The 21,928-nt window shown below is 37.9% G+C and overlaps 1 protein-coding gene across 2 annotated transcripts in view; it reads right to left on the bottom strand.

The window, feature by feature from the left end:
* Positions 1-803: 803 nt before the first annotated feature.
* The window catches only part of prpf40a (PRP40 pre-mRNA processing factor 40 homolog A), a 29,767-nt gene continuing 8,642 nt past the window's right edge, over positions 804-21,928 (bottom strand). For both annotated transcript variants that reach the window (XM_049485017.1, XM_022680374.2), the window contains 19 exons: positions 21,186-21,306; positions 19,859-19,883; positions 19,482-19,697; positions 17,762-17,867; positions 16,617-16,681; positions 15,812-15,976; positions 12,274-12,382; positions 10,827-10,977; positions 10,147-10,280; positions 9,002-9,116; positions 6,973-7,064; positions 6,683-6,799; positions 6,452-6,589; positions 5,570-5,665; positions 5,320-5,406; positions 5,140-5,233; positions 4,897-4,958; positions 2,287-2,424; positions 804-1,358 (listed from right to left, as the gene is read on the bottom strand). In XM_049485017.1, the coding sequence (XP_049340974.1) occupies positions 1,269-1,358; positions 2,287-2,424; positions 4,897-4,958; positions 5,140-5,233; positions 5,320-5,406; positions 5,570-5,665; positions 6,452-6,589; positions 6,683-6,799; positions 6,973-7,064; positions 9,002-9,116; positions 10,147-10,280; positions 10,827-10,977; positions 12,274-12,382; positions 15,812-15,976; positions 16,617-16,681; positions 17,762-17,867; positions 19,482-19,697; positions 19,859-19,883; positions 21,186-21,306 (2,121 nt within the window). In that variant the 3' untranslated portion in view covers positions 804-1,268. The remainder of the gene's footprint in view (positions 1,359-2,286; positions 2,425-4,896; positions 4,959-5,139; positions 5,234-5,319; positions 5,407-5,569; positions 5,666-6,451; positions 6,590-6,682; positions 6,800-6,972; positions 7,065-9,001; positions 9,117-10,146; positions 10,281-10,826; positions 10,978-12,273; positions 12,383-15,811; positions 15,977-16,616; positions 16,682-17,761; positions 17,868-19,481; positions 19,698-19,858; positions 19,884-21,185; positions 21,307-21,928) is intronic.

Genomic DNA, 21,928 nt, shown 5'->3' with positions numbered 1-21,928 from the left:
GTTCAGGCAGCAGACAGAGGTAGCGAGGCGGCTGGGATAAAGAGGGAGGCAGCAGACAGGTGGAGAGGCAGCAGATAAGAGGTGGGGGGATAGAGGGGGGGGAGGCAGCAGAAAGAGGTGGGGGATAGAGGGGAAGAGGCAGCAGAAAAAGTGTTGGGGGGGGGGGGGTTGGGAGGGGGCAGATAGAGGCAGGGAGAAACCCGGGGCACAGGAAGAAGAAAGTGGGTTGAGGCAGAAAACAGAGGAGGAAAGGCAGCAAAAAAGAAGTGGGGGGATAGAGGGGGGCGGGGGTAGAGGCAGCAGAAAGCGGGGAAGAAGCAGCAGACAGATTTCACAGTTTATTAGCACACTTTTCCAAAAAATAATATTTTTTTCCCACAACCAGAACATTTAGGGGAGTCAGAATTCTGCACATCACTGGCAGCATGGAAAACACTAAACAAATTAATGAAACAGGTCTCTATGTTAATGTATGTGATACATCAAGTATTTTTTTTTGGAAATGAATCTGGATTTCTCAGCTTGTCCAGAAATGTATGTTTGTAGCCGTCCATAACAGACTGCTTACGACAGTAGTGTAAGTGAATTACATTCCTCCAAACAGTAGGGGAAGACCAGAAGTAACATAAGTTAGAAAAGAAATAAATCACAGTGCATTGAAGGCAATTTATATTGGGCATTTGTAATTACATTTTATTGTGAGTCAAAAGTACTGCATATTTAAAATACCTTTGAGCAGCAATCAATTCAAACCACAACTGCTCCATCCTGCTGCAAAAATGGATGATTTACAAACTGAAGAATCAGGTTTGATATTTTTAATTCAGCTGTAAACAATGAATTTAAGGACAAACTATTGGCAATTACAAAACAAATGTACAACTACTTAAAAACAGTTGAGACACTGAGTTTTAACAAAAGACTAAGAAGAAAGGCATCAAAAACATGGAGCCAGTAAAAGAACACCCCACACACTAAATGGAGTCCATTATTTGCTCAGTTGAGCTCTACGTGGTGGAAGTGCTCTCCTGAGAAAGTATGAAGAAGGTCGGTGGTAATTTTCCCTCCATATTCATTCAGCGCATTCTCTCAGACGCTCTAAGCTTGAGGGAAGTTCTCCTTGACGCAGAGCATCAGTAACTGCATGCGTTGCGATACAGATATAGGCATTAAAAGGAATGCATGTTTGACGATGTCAGCCAATGTGTGCGAGTAACAGAACGAGAAAGGTAAAAAAAACAAAACAAAAAAAAACAATAAAATGATATCTATGGTGCATCTAACTGTTCCAGAAGTGTTCTCCTCCTCTTCTCCAGCTCTCCTTCACTCAGTTCACTGCCTGAAGTATCCCACCCACCCTAAAAGAAAGAAAAAAATGAAGCAGATGTTTGTTAGCTTACAGTCATTAATCCAGTCAGCAATGATGTTCTTCATAACACATTCTTCAATAGTCAAACCACCATTATGGTGGAATGGACACTCGGTTTAAAAACTCCAGCAGCACTGCTGTGCCTGATCCACTCTTACACACACAACACATACCAACAAAGCACTATTTAACAACAGGGTAAAAAAAAAAGAGAATAATCATGTATGCAGAGAAACAGAAACACCACAGTCTGTGATGATAATACAACAAAGGTAGGTGGAACAGACTTTAAAAAATATGGAGAGAAAAAAAGAATGTGATGTTATTGTTGAAAGTACATGCAGCTCTGGGAAAAAGACCACTTTAGTTTTGGAATCAGTTTCTCTGATTTTGCTATTTATAGGTATTATATGTTTGAGTAAAATGAACATTGTTGTTTTATTCTATAAACTACGGACAACATTTTTTAATTTCCAAAAAAAAAAAAATTCATTTAGAGCATTTATTTGCAAAAAATTAGAAATAACAAAAACAAAAAAAAAAAAAACGTTTTCAGACCTCAAATAATGCAAAGAAAACAAGTTCATATTCATAAAGTTTTAAGAGTTCAGAAATCAATATTTGGTAGAATAACCCTGGTTTAATCACAGTTTTCATGCATCTTGGCATGTTCTCCTCCACCAGTCTTACACACTGCTTTTGGATAACTTTATGCCTCTCCTGGTGCAAAAATTCAAGCAGTTCAGCTTGGTGTGATGGCTTGTGATCATCCACCTTCCTCTTGATTATATTTTAGAGGTTTTTAATTCGGTAAAATCAAAGAAACTCAACATTTTTAAGTGGTCCAGAGCTGTAAGTGTTGTTGTTCTTGTACCAATAAATGCTAATCCAGATGATCACTGGAAATCAGGACTCACCTCTTCTTTAGCCGGTTTCCTCTTGGGAGATTTCTGTTTGGATTCACCTCGAGTTCTCCCTCGAGACTTGTCGTTCTCTTTATCTTTGTCTTTCTCTCGTCCCTTTCTATCCTTTTCTCCATCAGATTCAGGGGAGGCCTGGAGGGTGGAAAGGTGAGCGAGAGCAAAGTCAACACGACTGGTTTGCTCAAATACTGCAGGAGACACCGGGGGGCAGAAGCGAGACAGAGCTGCATTCCGATTTAATCTCCTGAATTATTTGCTAGGGGACCCTTCTGTGTTTGACCAAGCTTGATGCTGAACAAATTAAGACTCTGAAAGAAGGACAGTAGGGGAAAAGTGCTTTTCTCTTATTATTATTAGAAAATGGCCCAAGAATTCAGAGCTAGACGCTTATTTATTATTAATATTTTTCAAGATATTTCATTCACCTGTCAAACTTTTCACTTATTACTGGACTGAGCTAAATATGAGCTTAATATTAAAAATCACTGACCATAATCGTAATAATCTACATCAATCATAAATAATGTATAAATATGTATTTTCATAGGAAAAAAAAAAACATTCTTTTAAGATATACAAAAAAATTATGGCCAATGGAGTGTCTCTCAGTTACCAAAGAATACCAGCTTATTCTTATTATTTGTGGCGTTACTGAAAGCAATAAATCTAGATAACCTGATCTAAACAGGCCTGAATTTTGTTCTGCTACCTCCAATCTAATATTATACAAGTGTTCACACCTGTAAACATTTCTGTAACTGTTCTATAAATCCAAAGACTATACAGGTGCAGGACTTGGCTTTGTTTTATTTAAAAGACCTTGAGAATCTGACTTCTAACAGCAAAGGTAAACTGGCTGTAATAAAGGAAACTTTCTATTGCTCCAAATCTTCTATTAAGGCAAAATGGTACAAACATATTATGGCTGTAATACCAATAGCCAAGGATAACTCAACAATTTAACAAAATTAACAGCACAATTTCACCTACAAACTGAAGCAAATTAAAATAAAGTACAATATGGTCGAATACAGAACAGCATTTGATTTTTTTTTTTTTTTTTTTTGTTTTTTTTTTTACATTGTGAAAGACCAAGCTGAATACTTTTTCATAAACAGCAGTCAAACATTTCAGTTCTATTGAGAACCATATTTAAATCACTGCAATATTTACAATATTTAAAATTAATTTTAACTATTTTAGTTGCATTTAACTTCACTACCAAGTTAGAAAGGTGAATATTCTAGGGTGTACGCTTCTTTCAATCCACATAAATGATGAGGGGAGACGGAGAGCCACTCCATGCCTTAGAGGAAGCAAGGCCATCTCCTGTCCACCATTTATATTTTTCCCTTTTCAATTCTGAATCTAATAATCTAATAACACATGTATTTACCTATTCAAAACATGTACTGGTCAAACTCAGGCAGCTTTACTTCATTTTTACAAAAGTTTCTAAGCTGAAGATGTTGACATTTAAAAAAGCATGTTTGAAAGCACGTCCACTAATTCCTTTGATTTTCTGTCAGAAAGTCTTTATTTTAAAGAAATGGTTGACTGCTTGTTGAATAATTGATATTTATGACAAAAAAAAAATCCTGTTATTGGCACTCACTCCTGTTACTGGAGATCACTGCCGTTACAACACTCATTTCTGTTCCTTTTTATGTTTCGAGTAACAGGAATGAGTTTTTAAAATAGAATTATGCTATTCTAATAGCATGATGACACTGAGCCCATTCTAGGGATTTTGCCAAAATGTGTATTTCAAAAATAAATAAGATCTAAAAATTAATTTGGGTAACAGGAATTACAGGGGTTGGAAAATGAAACTGAAACACCTGGTTTAAGCCCACAATAACTTATTGTCCGGACAGACAGTTCTGGTGGAAACAGGAGAGTTGAGATACACATTGAATTCTGCCGTGATTTGTGCAGCCGTGGTTTTATGTTTTTTGGATACAATCCGGGTTAGCACCCGAACATCCCTTTCAGACAGCTTCCTCTTGCATCCACAGTTAATCCTGTTGGATGTGATTTGTCCTTCTTGATGGTATGCTGACATTACTCTGGATACCGTGGCTCTTGATACATCACAAAGACTTGCTGTCTTGGTCACAGATGCGTCAGCAAGACGTGCACCAACAATTTGTCCTCTTTTGAACTCTGGTATGTCACCCACAATGTTGTGTGCATTGCAATATTTTGAACAAAACTGTGCTTCTACTCTGCTAATTGAACCTTCACACTCTGCTCTTACTGGTGCAATGTGCAATTAATAAAGAGATTGGCCACCAGGCTGGTATAATTTATCCATGAAACCTCCCACACTAAAATGACAGGTGTTTCAGTTTCATTGTCCAACCCCTGTATACGTCTTCTGCAGTTTGGTCAATGTACAAGACACTATGCTTAGTAATAAAATGTATTTTAAAGTTATTTTGTGTGCATGTTTGTACATGTAATTTCCTGGGGACAGAAATGGCACCCATTCAATGGAATGATCCATAAATATTTAGGTAACTGCACAGGCATTATTCATGTTTTATCCTGATTGTTCTGCACATGCACAAGTGAGTGTTTGGACTTTATATCACAACTTACCGACTTGTGTCGTCTCTTCTTTCCCTTCTTCTTGTGTTTCTTAGACTTTTTATAGCTCCTCTCTGTAGAAAACCAACACACATCATAATAAAAACCTGTATATCTATGATCAGCTGACTGGAGTAAAGTTTTGATATTCATGGTAGTTTGTAGAGCAGTAATAGTACTAGTGTCGTGGTGGGCTGTACGGATTTTTTTTTTTTTCTGAGGAGAGCTGTTTATTATACAGGAGATTATACTGACCGGATTCTCCAGAGGAAGAGTGCTCAGATGGAGATTTTGAGGTTGAACGTTTCTTCTTTTTAGAGTGGTATTCATCATCCTCAGATTCAGAACCCTACAAGGTGGAAACAAGGCTGGGTGAGTATGAGACAAAACTGCTTTCATTTCCTTCAGAAAGGGAGAAAAATGCTGTGCACTTACCGAGCGAGAGCGGGACCTCTTTCTGTGGTGCTTCTTGGATTTCTTGGAGTGCTTTTTGGTCTTAGAGTGATGATGCTGGCACTCATGCTGGAGAGAGACAGAGGGAGAACTCAACTACAGGCTTGGGTAATACTGTATGTGAACAAAGCTTTATATCAAAGTAACATCTCAACTAAACTTCTAAAGACCCCATTCACACCTTCAGAAATGGCAAAACAAAATTAATAGATTGTGCAACTTCTTCTTTTACCTCCAAGACATGCATGAAATCTTTAAATATCCTCTTTCGCTCAGACTCCAGGGTAATATCCTCAAATGCAGCCTCCTTCAGGAATCTCTCCCTCACCTGAATCAAACAGTAGGTGAAAAAATATCATTAGAAAAGGTCCTTCCGCTAAAATCCATTTTTCTTGTTCTTTGTGAAATAGCAGCGCCAGGAACAGCATGGCAGTTCGTTCCTGTGTTATTTGTGCAACACACAATAAATCAGTGTAATATGCTTTGCCCGCTAATTCAGAGCTAAGGAACAAAAGGTTACAATTTGTCTATGGAATACCACCAGCGAAGTACAATTGAGATAGATAGGCGTTTGTTTGAAACAGTTCTCTTTACACAAGTTAAAAGTAAAAATCCAACCTGTCCCCCCGCCCCCAACTGACTGGGCCGCTCTGCTGCGGCTCAGCCCAAAAAACCCTGGGGTGGATTTTTACTTTCTGGACTCTTCTATACTGCCCACTTGTGTGTGTAACTACAGGTTTACATAGGATCTCCGGTGGATTTCGTGTTTTATAGAGACTCTAAGACTAGATCAGTGGCTGAACTGCACTTAGCAGGGCATTACACATATAGTAAAGTAACATATGACATTGCAAAGATTGTTAGTGTAAAAATGTGTTTATTTTAAAAAAGTTTGTCTCACTGCCTGACAGTGCTGTTAGCCAATCAGAAGCTATATGTTTGCATGTATGAATATTCAGGAGCAAGAGCCGAAATCGAAGACAAAAAAACAGCTCACGACAATTCATATTAGAGAGACATTTTAAAATGAATGAAAAAACGAGGTAATAAAACCTTTAAAAACAATCAATCAGTGCTAAATAAATTTTACAATACAAGGATGAGAGGTACATACCCCTTCCCACGAAGCTTCGGGCTCCAGTGGGGGTGTGGCCTGTTTCAGCATGCTCTTGAAGGCCGCCTCTTTCCTCTTCATCTTTCTGGCCTCTTCCTTCTCCCGTTCCCTCTCTCGCGCCTCTGCCTTCTCCAGTAACTACACACAACCGGAAACGTCAAATTCAGAATAAACAAACACCATTAAGCTGTGCAAACAGGATTAAGTGAGTGGAAGAACATGCATGCTTACGCTGTTAAAGGCCAGTTTGATGTTCCCTGCGTCCAGTGTGGTGGCTCTCTTATCCGAGCTGATAACTGATCCAAAATCCTCAAAGCTAGTGCTGATCTCCACAAGAAAGCCCTTATCCTGCACAGAGAATTCATCCAATTAACCCAAAATTCAACTTTAAAACCCAAACTATTAAAGCTATATTACTCTTTCAAAGCTCGTGCTTTTTATTTTCAGAATAAAATCACATAATCCCGCCTTAAAACCTTAAACTTGGACAAAAACTGATGAAAAATTGATTGCTCCTTTACCTTTAAGATGTCTTTGATGATTCTCTTCTCATCGTGGTACCGTGCTTTTAGATCCTCCACATAGAACTTGAATAAGTCAAGAGGTGTAGAGCCTGAGGAATGGTAAAAAATAAATGAGATATTCTACAAGATACATCTTATGGCATTTTCACTAGTCAGACTGAACATTCACAGTACAGATGTTACTTACGGTTCTGAGCACACAGTTATAGAGATAAAACAAAACAGCCTATCAGCAAGGATTGTTAAATGTAATCAAGTTTTACCCAGGAAAAGTTAAAAGGCTCCAATATTCTATTCTAAGCTGATTGGTGTCTGACTACAGTAAGACCCATTTCATCCCATTTTTTTCATGTTACAAAACACCTTTTTTGCAAATGGGTAAATATACATAAAAAAGGAACTTGAAAACATGAAGCCCTACTTTTCTAAAGTATCTGCATCATATTCATCTAATTTTAACCACTGTAAATACAGGGACTGATTACAGTGAGCGTTACCTAAAAGTTCAATCCATGATAGTGTATTTACTGTTCACATTTTACTGATTAGCACACTACATGCTGTACCAGCAGCTACCTGAAGAGGGACTTTATCGCATTTTGGCTGAAGAAGAATCTAACTTACTGCTGTGTGTTTAAAATCAGTTAAAAGAAACCAAGGTTCATTTTATGCATTTGTGATTTTTTGCTCCATTTGAACCAATCCCATCCCGTTTCACCCTGAGACTGTACCCCTCTGGTTTGAACATGCATGTCTAGGGTTAATGTGTCCCGGTTCTTGTCAGGCTGAATGATAAGGGGGAAGTGTTAGGGCTACATTATCCTTCAAACTGAACATTTTCAGAGGCCCGCTCCAAACACAGAGGGCTGAGAATCAAGATGGCAGCAGCACAAGCGACCAAAGAAACCCACAAATCTGAGTATTTTCCATGTGATAAATTAAGATACTCACTACATAATAGTTTAATTTGTAGTTTCAAAGTTTTATGGCCATTCTCTTCAGAACAAGCATAAAAAATGCTAGTAGTTCATCTCAGTAACTTTTCTGTTCCAGCTTAAATCGTGGAACTTATAAAAGAGGCTGCAGCATTTAAGGTGAAACATTTACTAAAAATGTTACAGTTGTAGAGTGTAATAAATGTTTCAGGCGGATAGGTTTCTCTTTCTCGTTTTCTGGCTTTCACAGACATATTCGGTCTCTTTCCAGCTTCTGCCAGAGTGTCTGTATGTTAGTTTGTAAAGAATGAATCAGTAGTCCTTGTAGAACTGTTAGAACTAAAGGTCGGAAAGCAGGTCGCAGTTCTCGCGAGCGTTGGTCGCAGCCGCCTCTGAAAACTTAGAGTCTGGTTTGAGCTCGGAGGAGCTCCGGCACAGACACGAGAGCACCGCTATTCCTCCTATTACACCTCAGTGCAGCGCTGCAGTGAGTTTCAAGCTGTAATTTTACTTCTTTAAAAAGATCAAAAATCAAGGAAATCCTACCTAGTGCTGCTTTAAGTTAACTGAAGAAAGTGTAAGATTCATGGAATATATGCAGTAAGAGGAGGGTTGAGAGATTAGAAATTACCTCTTGTGGAAGACTACACATTTATAAAATACTGTTACAATATAGACAGCAGTTACATCCAACAATCCAGCCAGACCATTCAGTTTTTAGAATTAATATATTAGACATTGCAGGAATAGTGGAGACAAGACCATAAGACTATTGCTTAGAATATTCTGTTCCCTACTTATTCAATTAAAGCAAAAATGTCAGTGACCTTATATGCACACAAATCAACTTTGGATTGTTCCTGTATTGAGTTCCTTCAATACACAGATTTGATAGAGCACAATTTTAAAGGTGAGTTAAATATAAAGTTAAATATTCTGAATATTGTACGAACATCAGTCAAAAAAAAGTACTTGTACAACAGTACGAGTGAGCGAGTAAGATAAAACGAGTGCTGTGTTCTGACATGTGCCCCCAGCAGTGAAGCAAAATAGGAATAGCAGGTGTGTGTGCTCGTGTGTCCGTTCCTGACCTGGCTGTCCCAGCATACTGGCGAAGCGTATGTCTGCACTGATGGTTGGATACATCTCCATCCATGCTGACATGGAGTGCAGCTGTCCATGATCGTGCAGTTCATCCAGAAATTTCTAGCACACACACACACACACACACACACACACACACACACGCACACACAGTGACACAAAACAAAAAGGTGCACAGATGCACAGAGGAGAGAGACAAACATCCTTTTAGTCATGCTCCAACAAATACACAAAAAATATCACAGTCATCAATGACAATAAAAACTTAACTTCAAATAACTACTGGCTGATTGTATGCAAGGTTTGACCTTTAACCCAAGGCCCTATGATTTTCTTAATGCAAAAAAACATGGAAATAAGGCTTAACCCTCTATTGCATGATTTTTTTTATAAGTATTTGAATCACCACCACTTTATCATAATGGCCCTAACAAAAGTGATCTACATAATGTTGCCCAAATGCAACAAATGAAAAACCTCATTTTAGTAAGCTTACAACAGGAACGTAAGAATATAAACAGCCAAATATACTTCTTAACATATTCTTGCACACCTCATTGTATTGGACGTAGATTTGCCTTAATAAAATAAATAAATGAATACATAAAAAATGTGGTATGGTAAAATATGGTATGGAATGGGGTGGTAACTAATAGATGGTTTTGTTGACTGAGGGCAACATCATGCCAGAGAGAGTTAAAAATGGAAAAAATGGAAACGCGCAAACATTATTTTTTTCTTATATCACCTACACTCACCACACATGCTAACATGTTCCTATCTATTTCTTGTGTGCACAAAGGCTAAATCACAGTGTATTGCAGAGCCACTGATTTAGAGACCTTTAATTTTCATATTGCAGAGAATATGGACTTTTAATTGATAATTATAACAGTTCAACAATTTCAGATATAAAGACAATGCCAAAAATGGCCTTTAAACTGCAAAACACTAAACACAACAGTAGACCAATTTTTTTTATTATTATTCATGCTGCAAAACACTTTTTATGCAAATAGGGAAACGTGCATAAAATATACAGCCCTACTTTTCTAATTTATCTGCATCATATCAATCTAATTTTGACCACTGTAAATACAGGAACTACTGAATTATATGGTTTCTCTCTCACCTGGAAAGACTCCCTGTTTTTGCGCTGTCTTCGCCTCTCTCTCAGGAGAGTCTTTTGTTTCTCCTCTTCCTCCTCTTTCTCCAGAGCGCGGATATGCTCCTCGAAACAGATCAGAGCATCCTCTTTGTCCATGTCTGCCGCAGAGAGGAAACAACGCTTTATATTATTGACACCTCCTCTGAAGGACTCTTATTTCATAAGCTAAATTCTGAGCATAGAAAAACTACTTTCTAAAAGACTTAACAGAATAAAAAAAAAAATATAAGGGAACAGTCAGGATCGTGCATATACTGTACTTGACTTAATAAAGAATTAATAGCTGGAATTATACTAAGAAATCTATGATGAGATGATAAAACTACCATACGCATGGAAGGAGGAGTTAAAACACATAAGAATGAGAGACAGGTTACAAGAGTGTCATTTCAGCATTTTAGCTTCCATAAACACACACTGTATAAATGAGCAGAGAAACTCATTGCAAGGGTCACACTGTTTTGGCAATGTTTTAGAGAGACACATGTGGTGGAAAGACTAACTGGATGGATCTAAATGAACCAACAGGATTAAAGCACATTTTTTTTGTGTCAAGCTCACTGAAGCTCAGCATTCTAATCCCACAGGTAGAAGTCTAAACACTGTGATCATACTGGAAAAGGATTAAACAGCTGAATTCATACTCTGTAGCTCTTCATCCTCAGCAAACGTGGGATTGTCCAGCAGGTACTGCTGAGCCTCAGACCAGGTGGTGCGGTACGTGACGTTGGCCATGTTATCCAAAATGTTCTTTAGAGCCTCCCAGTTCCTCTTCCTCAGCTGCTTTGCTTGCTCCTGCAGGGTAGAGAAAGAGAAGGTGCAGAGCAGAGCTGAAATTACATACAGTACACAGACCACATACAGGCTACAGTACACAGTCCTACTCTACTTACTGCCACCATCTGCCAACTCAACTCCAGATAAAATAGCATGCCTTAAAGGTGTCCATGCATTGTGCTGTAATTCCCAACTGAAAACCACTATTTTTAAATGGATTACTGCTGTTTTGTGAATAATCAAGTTCTGATTCTTCATGTACACAGCATACTCCATATTCTTAGAGTAAAAAAAGGCCCTAAAATCTTGATCAAGTAGCCTGATAAATTTTGAGTAAGTAAATTTAAGTAAGTAAATGTTGTGGGGTTGATGCTGCAGTTGGTCAGGTCTAGGTTCAGCAACAGTATGTGCTGAAAGAATGAGGTCAGCTGACTACCTGAATATAGGTATTAATATATATATATATATATATATATATATATATATATATATATGTATATACATATATATATATATATATATATATATATATGAATATAGACCAGGTTATTCCATCAATGGATTTTTTCTTCCCTGATGGCACAGATATATTGCAAGATGATAATGTCAGGATTCATGGGGATGGAATTGTGAAAGAGTGATTCAGGAAGCATGAGATCATCATTTTCACACATGGATTGTTCACCACAGAGTCCAGACCTTAACCTTATTGAGAATCTTTGGGATGTGCTGGATGGAGAAGGCTTTGTGCAGTGGTCAGACTCTACCATCATCAATGCTGCTGCAAGATCTTGGTGAAAAATTTATGCATTACTGGATTGAAATAATTCTTGTGACATTGCAGAAGCTTATTGAAACAATGCCACAGTGAATGTGTGCAGCAATTAAAACAAAATGTGGTCCAACCAAATATAAGAGTGTGTTTTATTTTTATTTTTTGCCAGGTAGTGTATTGCTAAGCAATCTATGTATATGTCCAGCATTTCTCAGTCTGCGCAAGCAACGCAACACTAAAACTGAACTATTTAAATAATTATATTATTCTTGCTGGATGTGAGACACAACATGAAGTTTGGGTTTTATATGATTTTTACATCACCTCGTATTCTGTGAGTTCATTGACTGATTGTTGATTGACTCGTGTGAATTCACATTTTTTCCCATTACATTATCTAATTCCCAATTTCTATAATAACTTTAATCAGACTACTTGTAAACTCCCATGTTCTGCAGTAATTAGATTATGAAGTGTATTACATGACTAGGTTTTTCATTTAGCTAAACAGAAATTACAATACAGCACGAAAGACACACCTTCTCTTTCTTTGCCAAGTAGAAAAGCACATCTTCATAGATCTCCAGTCGGTCTCTCTCTGGAACACAGCTCCACACCTCCTGATCCCCAAACATCTGCTCCGCTTTCCTAACACATACAGACAAGTTTATCACCCGAGAATTACACCTGCTGCTGCTGCTGCAGTACTTTTCTTCACCAAAAGGAGGAAGCAGTCAACCATGAACTGTTACTGAACTGAGCCCTGATTTGTGGGGTGGGGTGGAGTGGGGGTTACTGTACTGTGTATATTTGGAGAAGTGGAACTTAAACACACACATCCAGCTAACAGTACATGTAGAAAACATGACATGTTCTTTCTTTCTCAAATGATATTTTAAAACAGCAAAATAAAGAGAGACACTGATGCCAGGTTAACAAAATCATAAACTGATACATACACTTAATTAGTTTAGGTAGGACCAAAGGGAATGTTCTGCCATCATTACTTTGGAAATTGTGTGTATGGAAGCACAAAAATTAACATTTTCGTCTGAAAAAAAAGCATGCGAAATGTAACATCTAGCTGATAAACCAGTAATGTTGTCACTTTTTCAGCAGTGCGTAAACTAAACAGGCAACAATGTTTACACTTTATACTGAACATTTTTACCTCACAGCATTTATACCATCAAAGCACCATATTGGGGAATTTATATATATATATATATATATATATATATATATATATATATATATATATATATATATATATATATATATATATATATATATATATATATATATATATATACACACACACACACACACACACACACAACAAAAACAATTATTTCAGCTCAATAATACATACCGTATTTTTCGGACTATAAGGCGCACCGTATTATAAGACGCACTATCAAAGAACGCCTATTTTCTGCTATTTTTCCATACATAGGGCGCATCGCATTATAAGGTGCGTTAAGTGACACTAGAAAGGGTGCCTATATCAAAGTGAACAGGGGTGGCGCCATGTTTCCCTTCCCCCACCGGGGGTGGTCGCTTGCCGGTGGAGCGTCTCAGTATATATAAATCTAGCTCTTTCAAAGTCAAACGAGTGCTGGATATTAATCTACACAGATTCCTCTCCTGAAAACTGTTTATTTGGGTGAGTAACGTGCTTCAGTTTATTTACAGTAAGCTTAGATTTCCAGATGTCCACTAAGGCTTGCTGCACCAGCGTTAGCATAGCTATCCGCTAGCACGCTAGCTAGTCACCTAAACTAGTAAAGTTAACCCAAACTTAAACGACAGCGTTACACTGAGTAATCCTGCGTGTTCTGGTAAGACAGTGAGATATTAGCTAGCGATTCGTCCCCCGTAGCTTGTTTTAACACGGTAAACAAGCAGATTACAGGCTGATAAAACTCACCTCTGAGAGAGTTAGCGCTTAGCATCTAGCTAATGCTAGCCAGGCAAAGCAGCACAGACTTACAGGCCGATAACTCACCTCTGAACGGTGAACGCTTAGCGATTAGCATCTAACTCTAATAATACTGCTCCAGCAGTATTAAAAGTGCTAAATTTAGAAAATACTGATCTCTGAACAGTGAAAAAGCTAGCTAGCTAAGCGGTTAGCATCTAGCTAATGCTATTGCTGCTCTGCACGGAGTGTGTGTTTACTGCTCCTTACACCTGACGGGTAAAATTTAGATAATACTGATCTCTGAACAGTGAATAAGCTAGCTAATGCTATTTGCTGCTCCAGCCTCGGAGCTGCACGGCTCTGGACTCTGTATAGCACTGAAACTCTGTATAACGCTGCACGGAGTGTGTGTTTACTGCTCCTTACAACCTGACGAGTAAAATTTAGATAATACTGATCTCAGTGAATAAGCTAGCTAGCTTAGCGGTTAGCATCTAGCTAATGCTATTGCTGCTCAGCCTCGGAGCTGCACGGCTCTGGACTCTGTATAGCACTGAAACTCTCTATAACGCTGCACGGAGTGTGTGTTTACTGCTCCTTACAACCTGACGAGTAAAATCCATACAAAAGGCGCACCGTATTATAAGACGCACTGTCAATTTTTGTGAAAATTAAAAGTTTTTAAGTGCGCCTTATAGTCCGAAAAATACGGTAATCACAGAAAGAGCAGTTTTTTAAAATATTCTCAGCCAAACAATTTCAGTTTCTGAATATTCTGTGCATGGTAAAATTGGGATTTGCCACATCAGAAAATTGTTTTTATGGCATTCCAAGATTTTTTTTTTTTTAAACACACATTTGTCTAAATCTGTTATTTTGCTCTATTTAAATTTACCAACATCTTCTACCTGGATTTCTCCTAAATTTTATCCTAAATTTGTGTGATCCTGAGATCCTGAGTGGCACAACCATCTAAGCGCTGAGCTTCTAATCAAACAAAGCAGTCCGCTGCTGCTTTGCTCCTCACACCAACCTGTGGCCAGGAGTGACAAAAAGCACAACTGGACTCACTATGGTAGTGCCAGTGGGTGACAAAGCAACCAGAATGACCATCTTTGCTGTACCTTCTATGCACTGATCACATTAGTGATCAATAGCAAGAGAATTCACATACAATGAGACAGTACGCACACAAGCCCAGAGCAGTGGACAGCCCAGAGAGCAGAGAGGCAAATAGTGATAGATTACCAAACCTGCATATAGAACCCACAACCCTGTCCAACCTGCATAATCATGCCAGCAGTGCCCAAGTCTGATAAAAATCCAGCAGTGACGTAAAAACTATCTTCAAAGCATCGGCACATAAAAGCAGGATAGAGCTTTTGGCAAGCAGACACAGCCTGCATATGTAAAACCCGTTTCACTTATTTCTCCAGCACCACTGGATTTCACATCTGTAGCAGGGGTCTGGGCATATTCCAGAAAGGTCTGATCAGTAAATCAAACTGGGTTTAAAGCAGTGCTGCATCCTATCTATTAGGGGTCTAAAATGGTACACAAGTCATGGTTTGTTTTGGACGTCATTTGTATAACGTATGGTGCAACAGAAAAAAAAAAATACTAATCTAAATTTATTTTCATTTAGACAAAAATCTATTATTTAGATCTAAAACACTACACTCCCCATAATGCCATGCAAATCCAAAACACTATTGAACTTAGCGAATAATAGCATGCATCATTTTCCACATGACTGCATGAACATGGCCCCAAAAACCATCAGCTCCATTATATTACTATATGGTTTCACCTCTAATATTAATTTCTACTGTTTTTCTTGTTTTTTTTATATTAAAACATCACAGATGTTTGAACACAACATTTTAGAACCAAACAAGACTTTAAAACAAGATCTTTCATCTTTCATCGTCAATCTTTCATCATGTTCGCCAAGGTTTAAAAAAACACTGCTTCTCAAATTCAATTTCCAGTAATCCTAGATTCAAAACACTGACCCAGCTCAATAATTCAATAATTTCTTTTTTTTCAGTTGATTATGGGCAGGAAATTTAAAAGGTTTTTTCACTGGGGGTACTGGATAAAAGTGACAGCTAATATGGCACTTCACACATAAATAAAGCCAAAGTTCTCACTTGTATCTGGTGGTGGAGGTCATTTTCTCATGGTTCTCCAGGAAGCGCTGGAACGTCTCTTTGGACTCCTTGTATTTGATCCTGGCCTCCTCTTTCTCCTCCTTCTCTGTCTGAACCTTGTAGGCGTTAAAGGCCTGTTTCTTCTCACTCAGCTTGGGCAGGGCACTGGCAAAGACAGATGAGTGTGATATATGAATAAATAAATGCATAATAATGGTTACAATTGTCTTGCTTTGTTTGAAAAACAGCTACTTAGAATAAAGTATTTGATTTTAGTTTTACATTTTATTCATTTATTTCAGATATAATATTTATGTCTGAAAGTGACAACATATATGCAACTACAGGGCTGGACTAAAGGTAGTAATAACAATAAGTTTTAGTTGGTTAAAGCTGATGTCTGTAAGTTCTGGGCTTTAGAGCCCTCTCTGGTAAGAATGGGTAATTGCAACGAGCATGCGGAAGAATCATTTTAAACTGGGTGGGTGTGATGTGGTCTCCTTTCAGAGCGAATGAATCCGATTCCAGGTTATGTTCAGTCAGAGACAGAGCGCGCTCAGAAACTGCACTTCAGCTACACACTTTGTTTTTACTATGAGTGAATGAGCTCCTGAGCTCTGAGATTCCCCTTCTGAAGTCTTCATTGCTCCACCAGCAACGCACGTTTGGTAAAACTGAGCCGGATCCTCTTTTAGAGGCTGTACATGTGATGTAAGTACGTAAAGACATTTAGAAACAAATAAATATGTACTGCCACTTTAAACAGACTTAAGTGTCTTGGTCCTGGAGCTGTGAGGAGCAGTACCTGTAACGAGGGTCATTGATGATCAGCTTCATAGCCTGCTCCCAAGAAGCATTTGAGGAGACTCCCTGCAGACAAACAGGAAAACAATCAGTTGGTTACTGAATGCAGCACAGATGTGGGTTGCAGAAAAAAATGAAAATATGCTCAAACCCAATCCCAAACCCACAGAGCTCAAATTTGCTTTGTCAAAATCAATTAAACTTACTGACAAACCCTTAAGGCATTGGGTATTTTAGCTGCTTGATGTGGTTTAATAATAAATGACTGAGGAAAAAAGACTTCTGGTGTTGCTAAAGTAAAAAAAAAATGGTCTTATTCAAATATAATGAATCTACATGTAAGCATGTGTCTGTGAGTGCTTGTAATATAATAAATTGAGAGGCCTTTGCCAAAAAGCTTCTTTCTGGCAGTAAGACAGTCCAGGTGATGCATTCTCTTAATTGGGTACACAGAGCCAAATTCTCTTAATTGCACAGTGGGTGCAGAGAGCAGCTGTGGGATGCTGCCATAATTCACAGAAATGCCAGCAGCTTACATAAGTGGCCTTTTTAGATTCCCAACCCCATGCCTCAGATATGAGAGAGGGAAAAATTGGGGAGAGAGAAAGAGAGAGAGTGTGTGGTGCTGAGATGAGGGCTGTGGAGAGCGCGATTGTCAGAAGGGAAAAAGTCAAAGAGATTCCGTCATCCATTTCTGTCCGTCACGTCGTGAAAACACTGCTCACCGGAGCATGCTAATGTACAGTCCTCCCCCAGACTCCAGCCCTTAGTCACACAGATGCAGAAAATTAAAGAGCACTCAGGAAAAGCAGACAGGAGCCCCAGAGGACAGCTTTATGCTCCAAATTAAAACATGCTAAATATAGAACCACACCCAAGCGGCCATCAAGCAGACCAATACAATACTGGGGCGACCACCACAGGGGATGGGAGGGAGAGAGAGGAAGAGAAAGAGAGAGAACTAGTAAATGCAGGTATAAGAGATATTATTAGGGGTTAGCTATTAGGGGTGGGCAATATGGCCCTAAAATAATATACAATGACAATATTCTTTGTTCTTACTCTTTTTTTCCAGAGAGAAAAAAAAGACAGGGAAAAAAAAAAAAATCTATATTTATTTATTTTACTGATAATGCTGGACCCCACCTTCTCCTTCAGCAGTTCTTTGAAGGCCTGCTTCGCCTCCTCTTTGGTGTTCCACTTGTATACTTTCTTAACCAGCTCCGGCCGCTCTTCTTTAGAGGAGTCGTTACTGTGGAAACAGGACAGGGGTACGTACGTAAAACATTTCCATTACAAACCAGCTTCAAAACCCTTCTTCTCTTCAAGCCTGCTGGACTTTGATGTGCTGAAGGCACACTTTTGTTGATCCTTGGCAGAGTACACGAGAAACCCATTCAACCACGATGGCCTTGATACGCAGTCAATTTAAGCTGGGAGAAAGGTTCACACCAGGGTCACGGTGGAGAAGCCTGGGGAACACTGATATCATTTTACCCCACCACTAAAGCTGTCCAGGGATAAGTCATGGGAGAGATCCTGGATTACATATACAGTGTTCTCCTCTCGTAGTCTCATGTAGTCAAATCTCAGAGCTGGGCAATTGCTTTGATATGGGAAGCTGGGTGTATTAGAGATGTATCCATTATACAGCAAATTTATGAAAAAAGGTTGCAAGTTGAATACTCATTGTCAAAGCTATGATATGACATCAACTACCTATTGATTAAAAAAGCTGTCAGATTTCAAATATCAAAAATGAACAACAAAAATGACAAGAACTATTCTTAGTTCAGCAGTGACAATGAGGTGTTTAGATTAGACAGCAATACTGCTGGGATTTTTTATCATACACAGTTCTGGGAAAAAAATTAAGAGAGCACTTCAGTTTCTCTGATTTTGCTATTTATAGGTATATGTTTGATTAAAATGAACATTGTTGTTTTATTCTGTAAACTACAGACAATATTTGTCCTAAATTCCTAATAAAAATATTGTGATTTAGAGCAAGAACACAAGTTCATATTCTCTTAAAGTTTTAGGAGTTCAGAAATCAATATTTGGTGGAATAACCCTGGTTTTTAATCACAGTTTTCATGCATCTTGGCATGTTCTCCTCCACCAGTCTTACACACTGCTTTTGGATAACTTCATGCCACTCCTGGTGCAAAAATTCAAATCCATGTTCCTCTTGATTATATTCCCCCAGAGTTGTAAGTACAACACAAACTGACACAACATCACCATGTTAGTGGCACTGCAGTGCTGAGAATGAACTACCCTACGATTAATGTCTGCTAAGTTTTATCTAAATATTTATTAGTTAATTTTATTTGAATTTCAATTGGGAAATATCAGAATTCCTTCATGGAAAGTTGGAAGTGCCTCACCAATCCCAAGCAGAGAATCCATGATGGCTGCACTGCACATCAACAGTAGGACAAGCAATAACATAATACAGTTCTATCATTTTGTGTATCATTACATTTTACACACAGTACTGTTCACTTCTGTTACATTTCTGGGGAGGTGTGCATGTTGCCCATGCTAACCTGTGGCCATGTAAAAAAATGTCTTTAATAGGCAGAAACAAACAACCTGGACTGGAGCCTGAACCAATGGAAGGAGTCCAGATTTTTTTTATATTACTTGCATGCTGAGGCACCACTGGATCCGTGTAAGATCCATACATGATCCACATTACAACTAACTGGAGATAAAGGCTCCGGTGCCAGATACCACACTTTGCACCCTTCAACTATCTTGTAGAGTGAGTAGTTAGAGTGTAGGGCACTCAAAGACGTCGACAAACACTTCAGGCAAGGCTGGTCTTAATGTTAATCTAATGAATGTACACACACATTACCTGGCTGGTGTCTCGATGACGGGCGTGTCTTCCGTTGAGGTCATGGTGGCATCACTGCTAACCTCAGCCCCCTGCATGGGCATCTGGGAGAGCTGTTCTTCAGCAGCAGCCGTTGCTATGGTAGCATCAGCCTCGGCGACAGCAGCCATAGCGACCGCTGTGTCTGTCTGAGCTGCGAGAGGGGGCGCGGTGCCAGGAGCTACAACGTCTGTGTTCCTGATGGAAACACCACACCAACATAGACACTCATTAAAGTCCTTTAGAGGGAGGACTGCACGCTAAGAAGGGAATATTCCTGAATTTTAACTGGGCACAAAACTACATTAATCATTATCATAGAGACCTAAATAAAAACATATGTGGTTGCAAAGCCTTACCCGTTCTCCTCTGCTTTTATCATTGCTAAAGAATGAAGAGAAAACAACATAAAAATCAGAACATGAGCACTGAAGAACAATTATATGAACATTTAAAACTATAAAACTGGTAGCAACTCAAAATGTTTAACTATAAGTCAGACCAAGTATGTCTGAACACCCAACTACAGCACTAAAACTAGGTTTTTTGTTTGCTCTTTGCCAATTTTGACTGCTATATTATTTAAGTAGTAGTAGTCATTTTAGATTTTCGTCCTTAATATATATATATATATATATATATATATATATATATATATATATATATATATATATATATATATATATATATAAATATATATTATATATTATTATTATTATTTTTTTAATTATTATTTTCCCTATAGTCAGTTTAATTGTAGATGATAGATAAAAGAAAATAAAAAAGGGCACTAATTATGCCTGGTGAAGAAGAGATGATGAAGTTTATCTCACTAGCTAATAAGCAATCAAAACTTTGTGGTTCAAAACAAAAAAAAAATTGAACCATTTCTGTCTCTGGCTTTATAAATAACTAATAATAAAATCCTTTAAGATTGCTCTGAAGACTCTGGCAAAGCTAAGTCAATGAGGGAGTGTTACAAATGATTAAAATGGACAGTCATTGTATCTATCCACAGGGTGTACACACTTTAACACTCACTCTGACCTCATCATATTATCCATTTAAAGTGAACATCTTCTTTGGACACATTTCTAATTAGAGGTGGGGGATATGGCCCTAACGTAATATGATATTTCATGGTATTTTTGTAATAACACAACATTTAAAAAATAAAAAATATATTCTATTGTTGCATACATGATATTGCACATCCAAAACTGATATCTTAAATAATACAAGAATTTAATAAGATTTGTAACAGAAGTTAATGATCCAGAATGTCATGATACTAATTATGCACTCCATATATCTCTACTTATGAAGAACTGAAGTAAAATAAATGATACTGGACAGATAAAGTCTAATAATATAATAAAATTTCTAGTAGATATATAATGGGAAATGAGAGCAGTGTGAATTTTTCTTTTGCTGAAAACCGCAAAAAAAGTAGTACCCTGATGTGATAATTAGGGGTGGGTGATATGACACGATTACTTCAGGGTATAATATCGTTCATGATATTGAGAAATGTTGCCAATATTACTACGTAAGATACGATACGGCACACCCCTATTTCTGATTATTATTTTTAGCAGAAACTATTTAATTAGAATAATGATGAATGCTACTTAGCACCCCTTGTTTAAAACAATCCTGAGGTAGGCTTTGTAAAGCCAGACCTACCTTCCAAATCCTCCAGCTCTTTCGGTTTTGTCCAGCGAGACTCTTTACTCTGAGAATTGTAGTAGTATGGCTTCCCAGTGTCAGACTTGTACTCCTTCCATGGGCACTTAGACAGCATTTGCTGCAACAGAGTAGCACAACAAATTCAGATCCAGAATGGTTTGTATCAAGAGAAACTAAAGTATTTTAAAGACAAGACAGGCAGTTTTTTGTTTCATTTGAAATCATTGTATTCTTTTTTTTATTTTTTAGCAGATTCTTAAATAGAGGATCTGACATCCACCACACAGTCTTGGAAAACAGGCACACTTTGCACATACCCACCCCATATCCTGCACACCTGCCTTAAACATAATCTACTTACTTCATAGGAAAGTAGAATAATTGTTTCAAAGTTTGAGCATGATTGTAATTAGAAAGCTATGCAAAGTAAAATCCATTCAGGCAAATGTATTAATGTATTAACAGCTTAGTTTTAGAGAAATGAAAGCTGGTATCTGACTGATTAATATCAGCAGTAATTTAAGATAGCAGTATCGGATGTATAAAGTTGTATTTTACCACTAATTAGCGTTTACAGATTTGAGGATCAAAATGTTGTTTATATCAAATAAACAACTGCATTTGCTTCAGTTTCTAATTCTGAAAATGTTGAAATCAAAACAATCCATCAACAGCTCTGCAATTAGTAGCCTATTACCTTTAATTAAACCGCAAACAGCAAATGCACCTGAATTTGGCCA

The sequence above is a fragment of the Astyanax mexicanus genome, chromosome 11 (assembly GCF_023375975.1).
Source record: "Astyanax mexicanus isolate ESR-SI-001 chromosome 11, AstMex3_surface, whole genome shotgun sequence".
In the NCBI taxonomy this organism is placed as follows: Eukaryota; Metazoa; Chordata; class Actinopteri; order Characiformes; family Acestrorhamphidae; genus Astyanax; species Astyanax mexicanus.
Note: the sequence above shows the minus strand (reverse complement) of the source record. Positions and strands in the feature narration are given on the sequence as shown.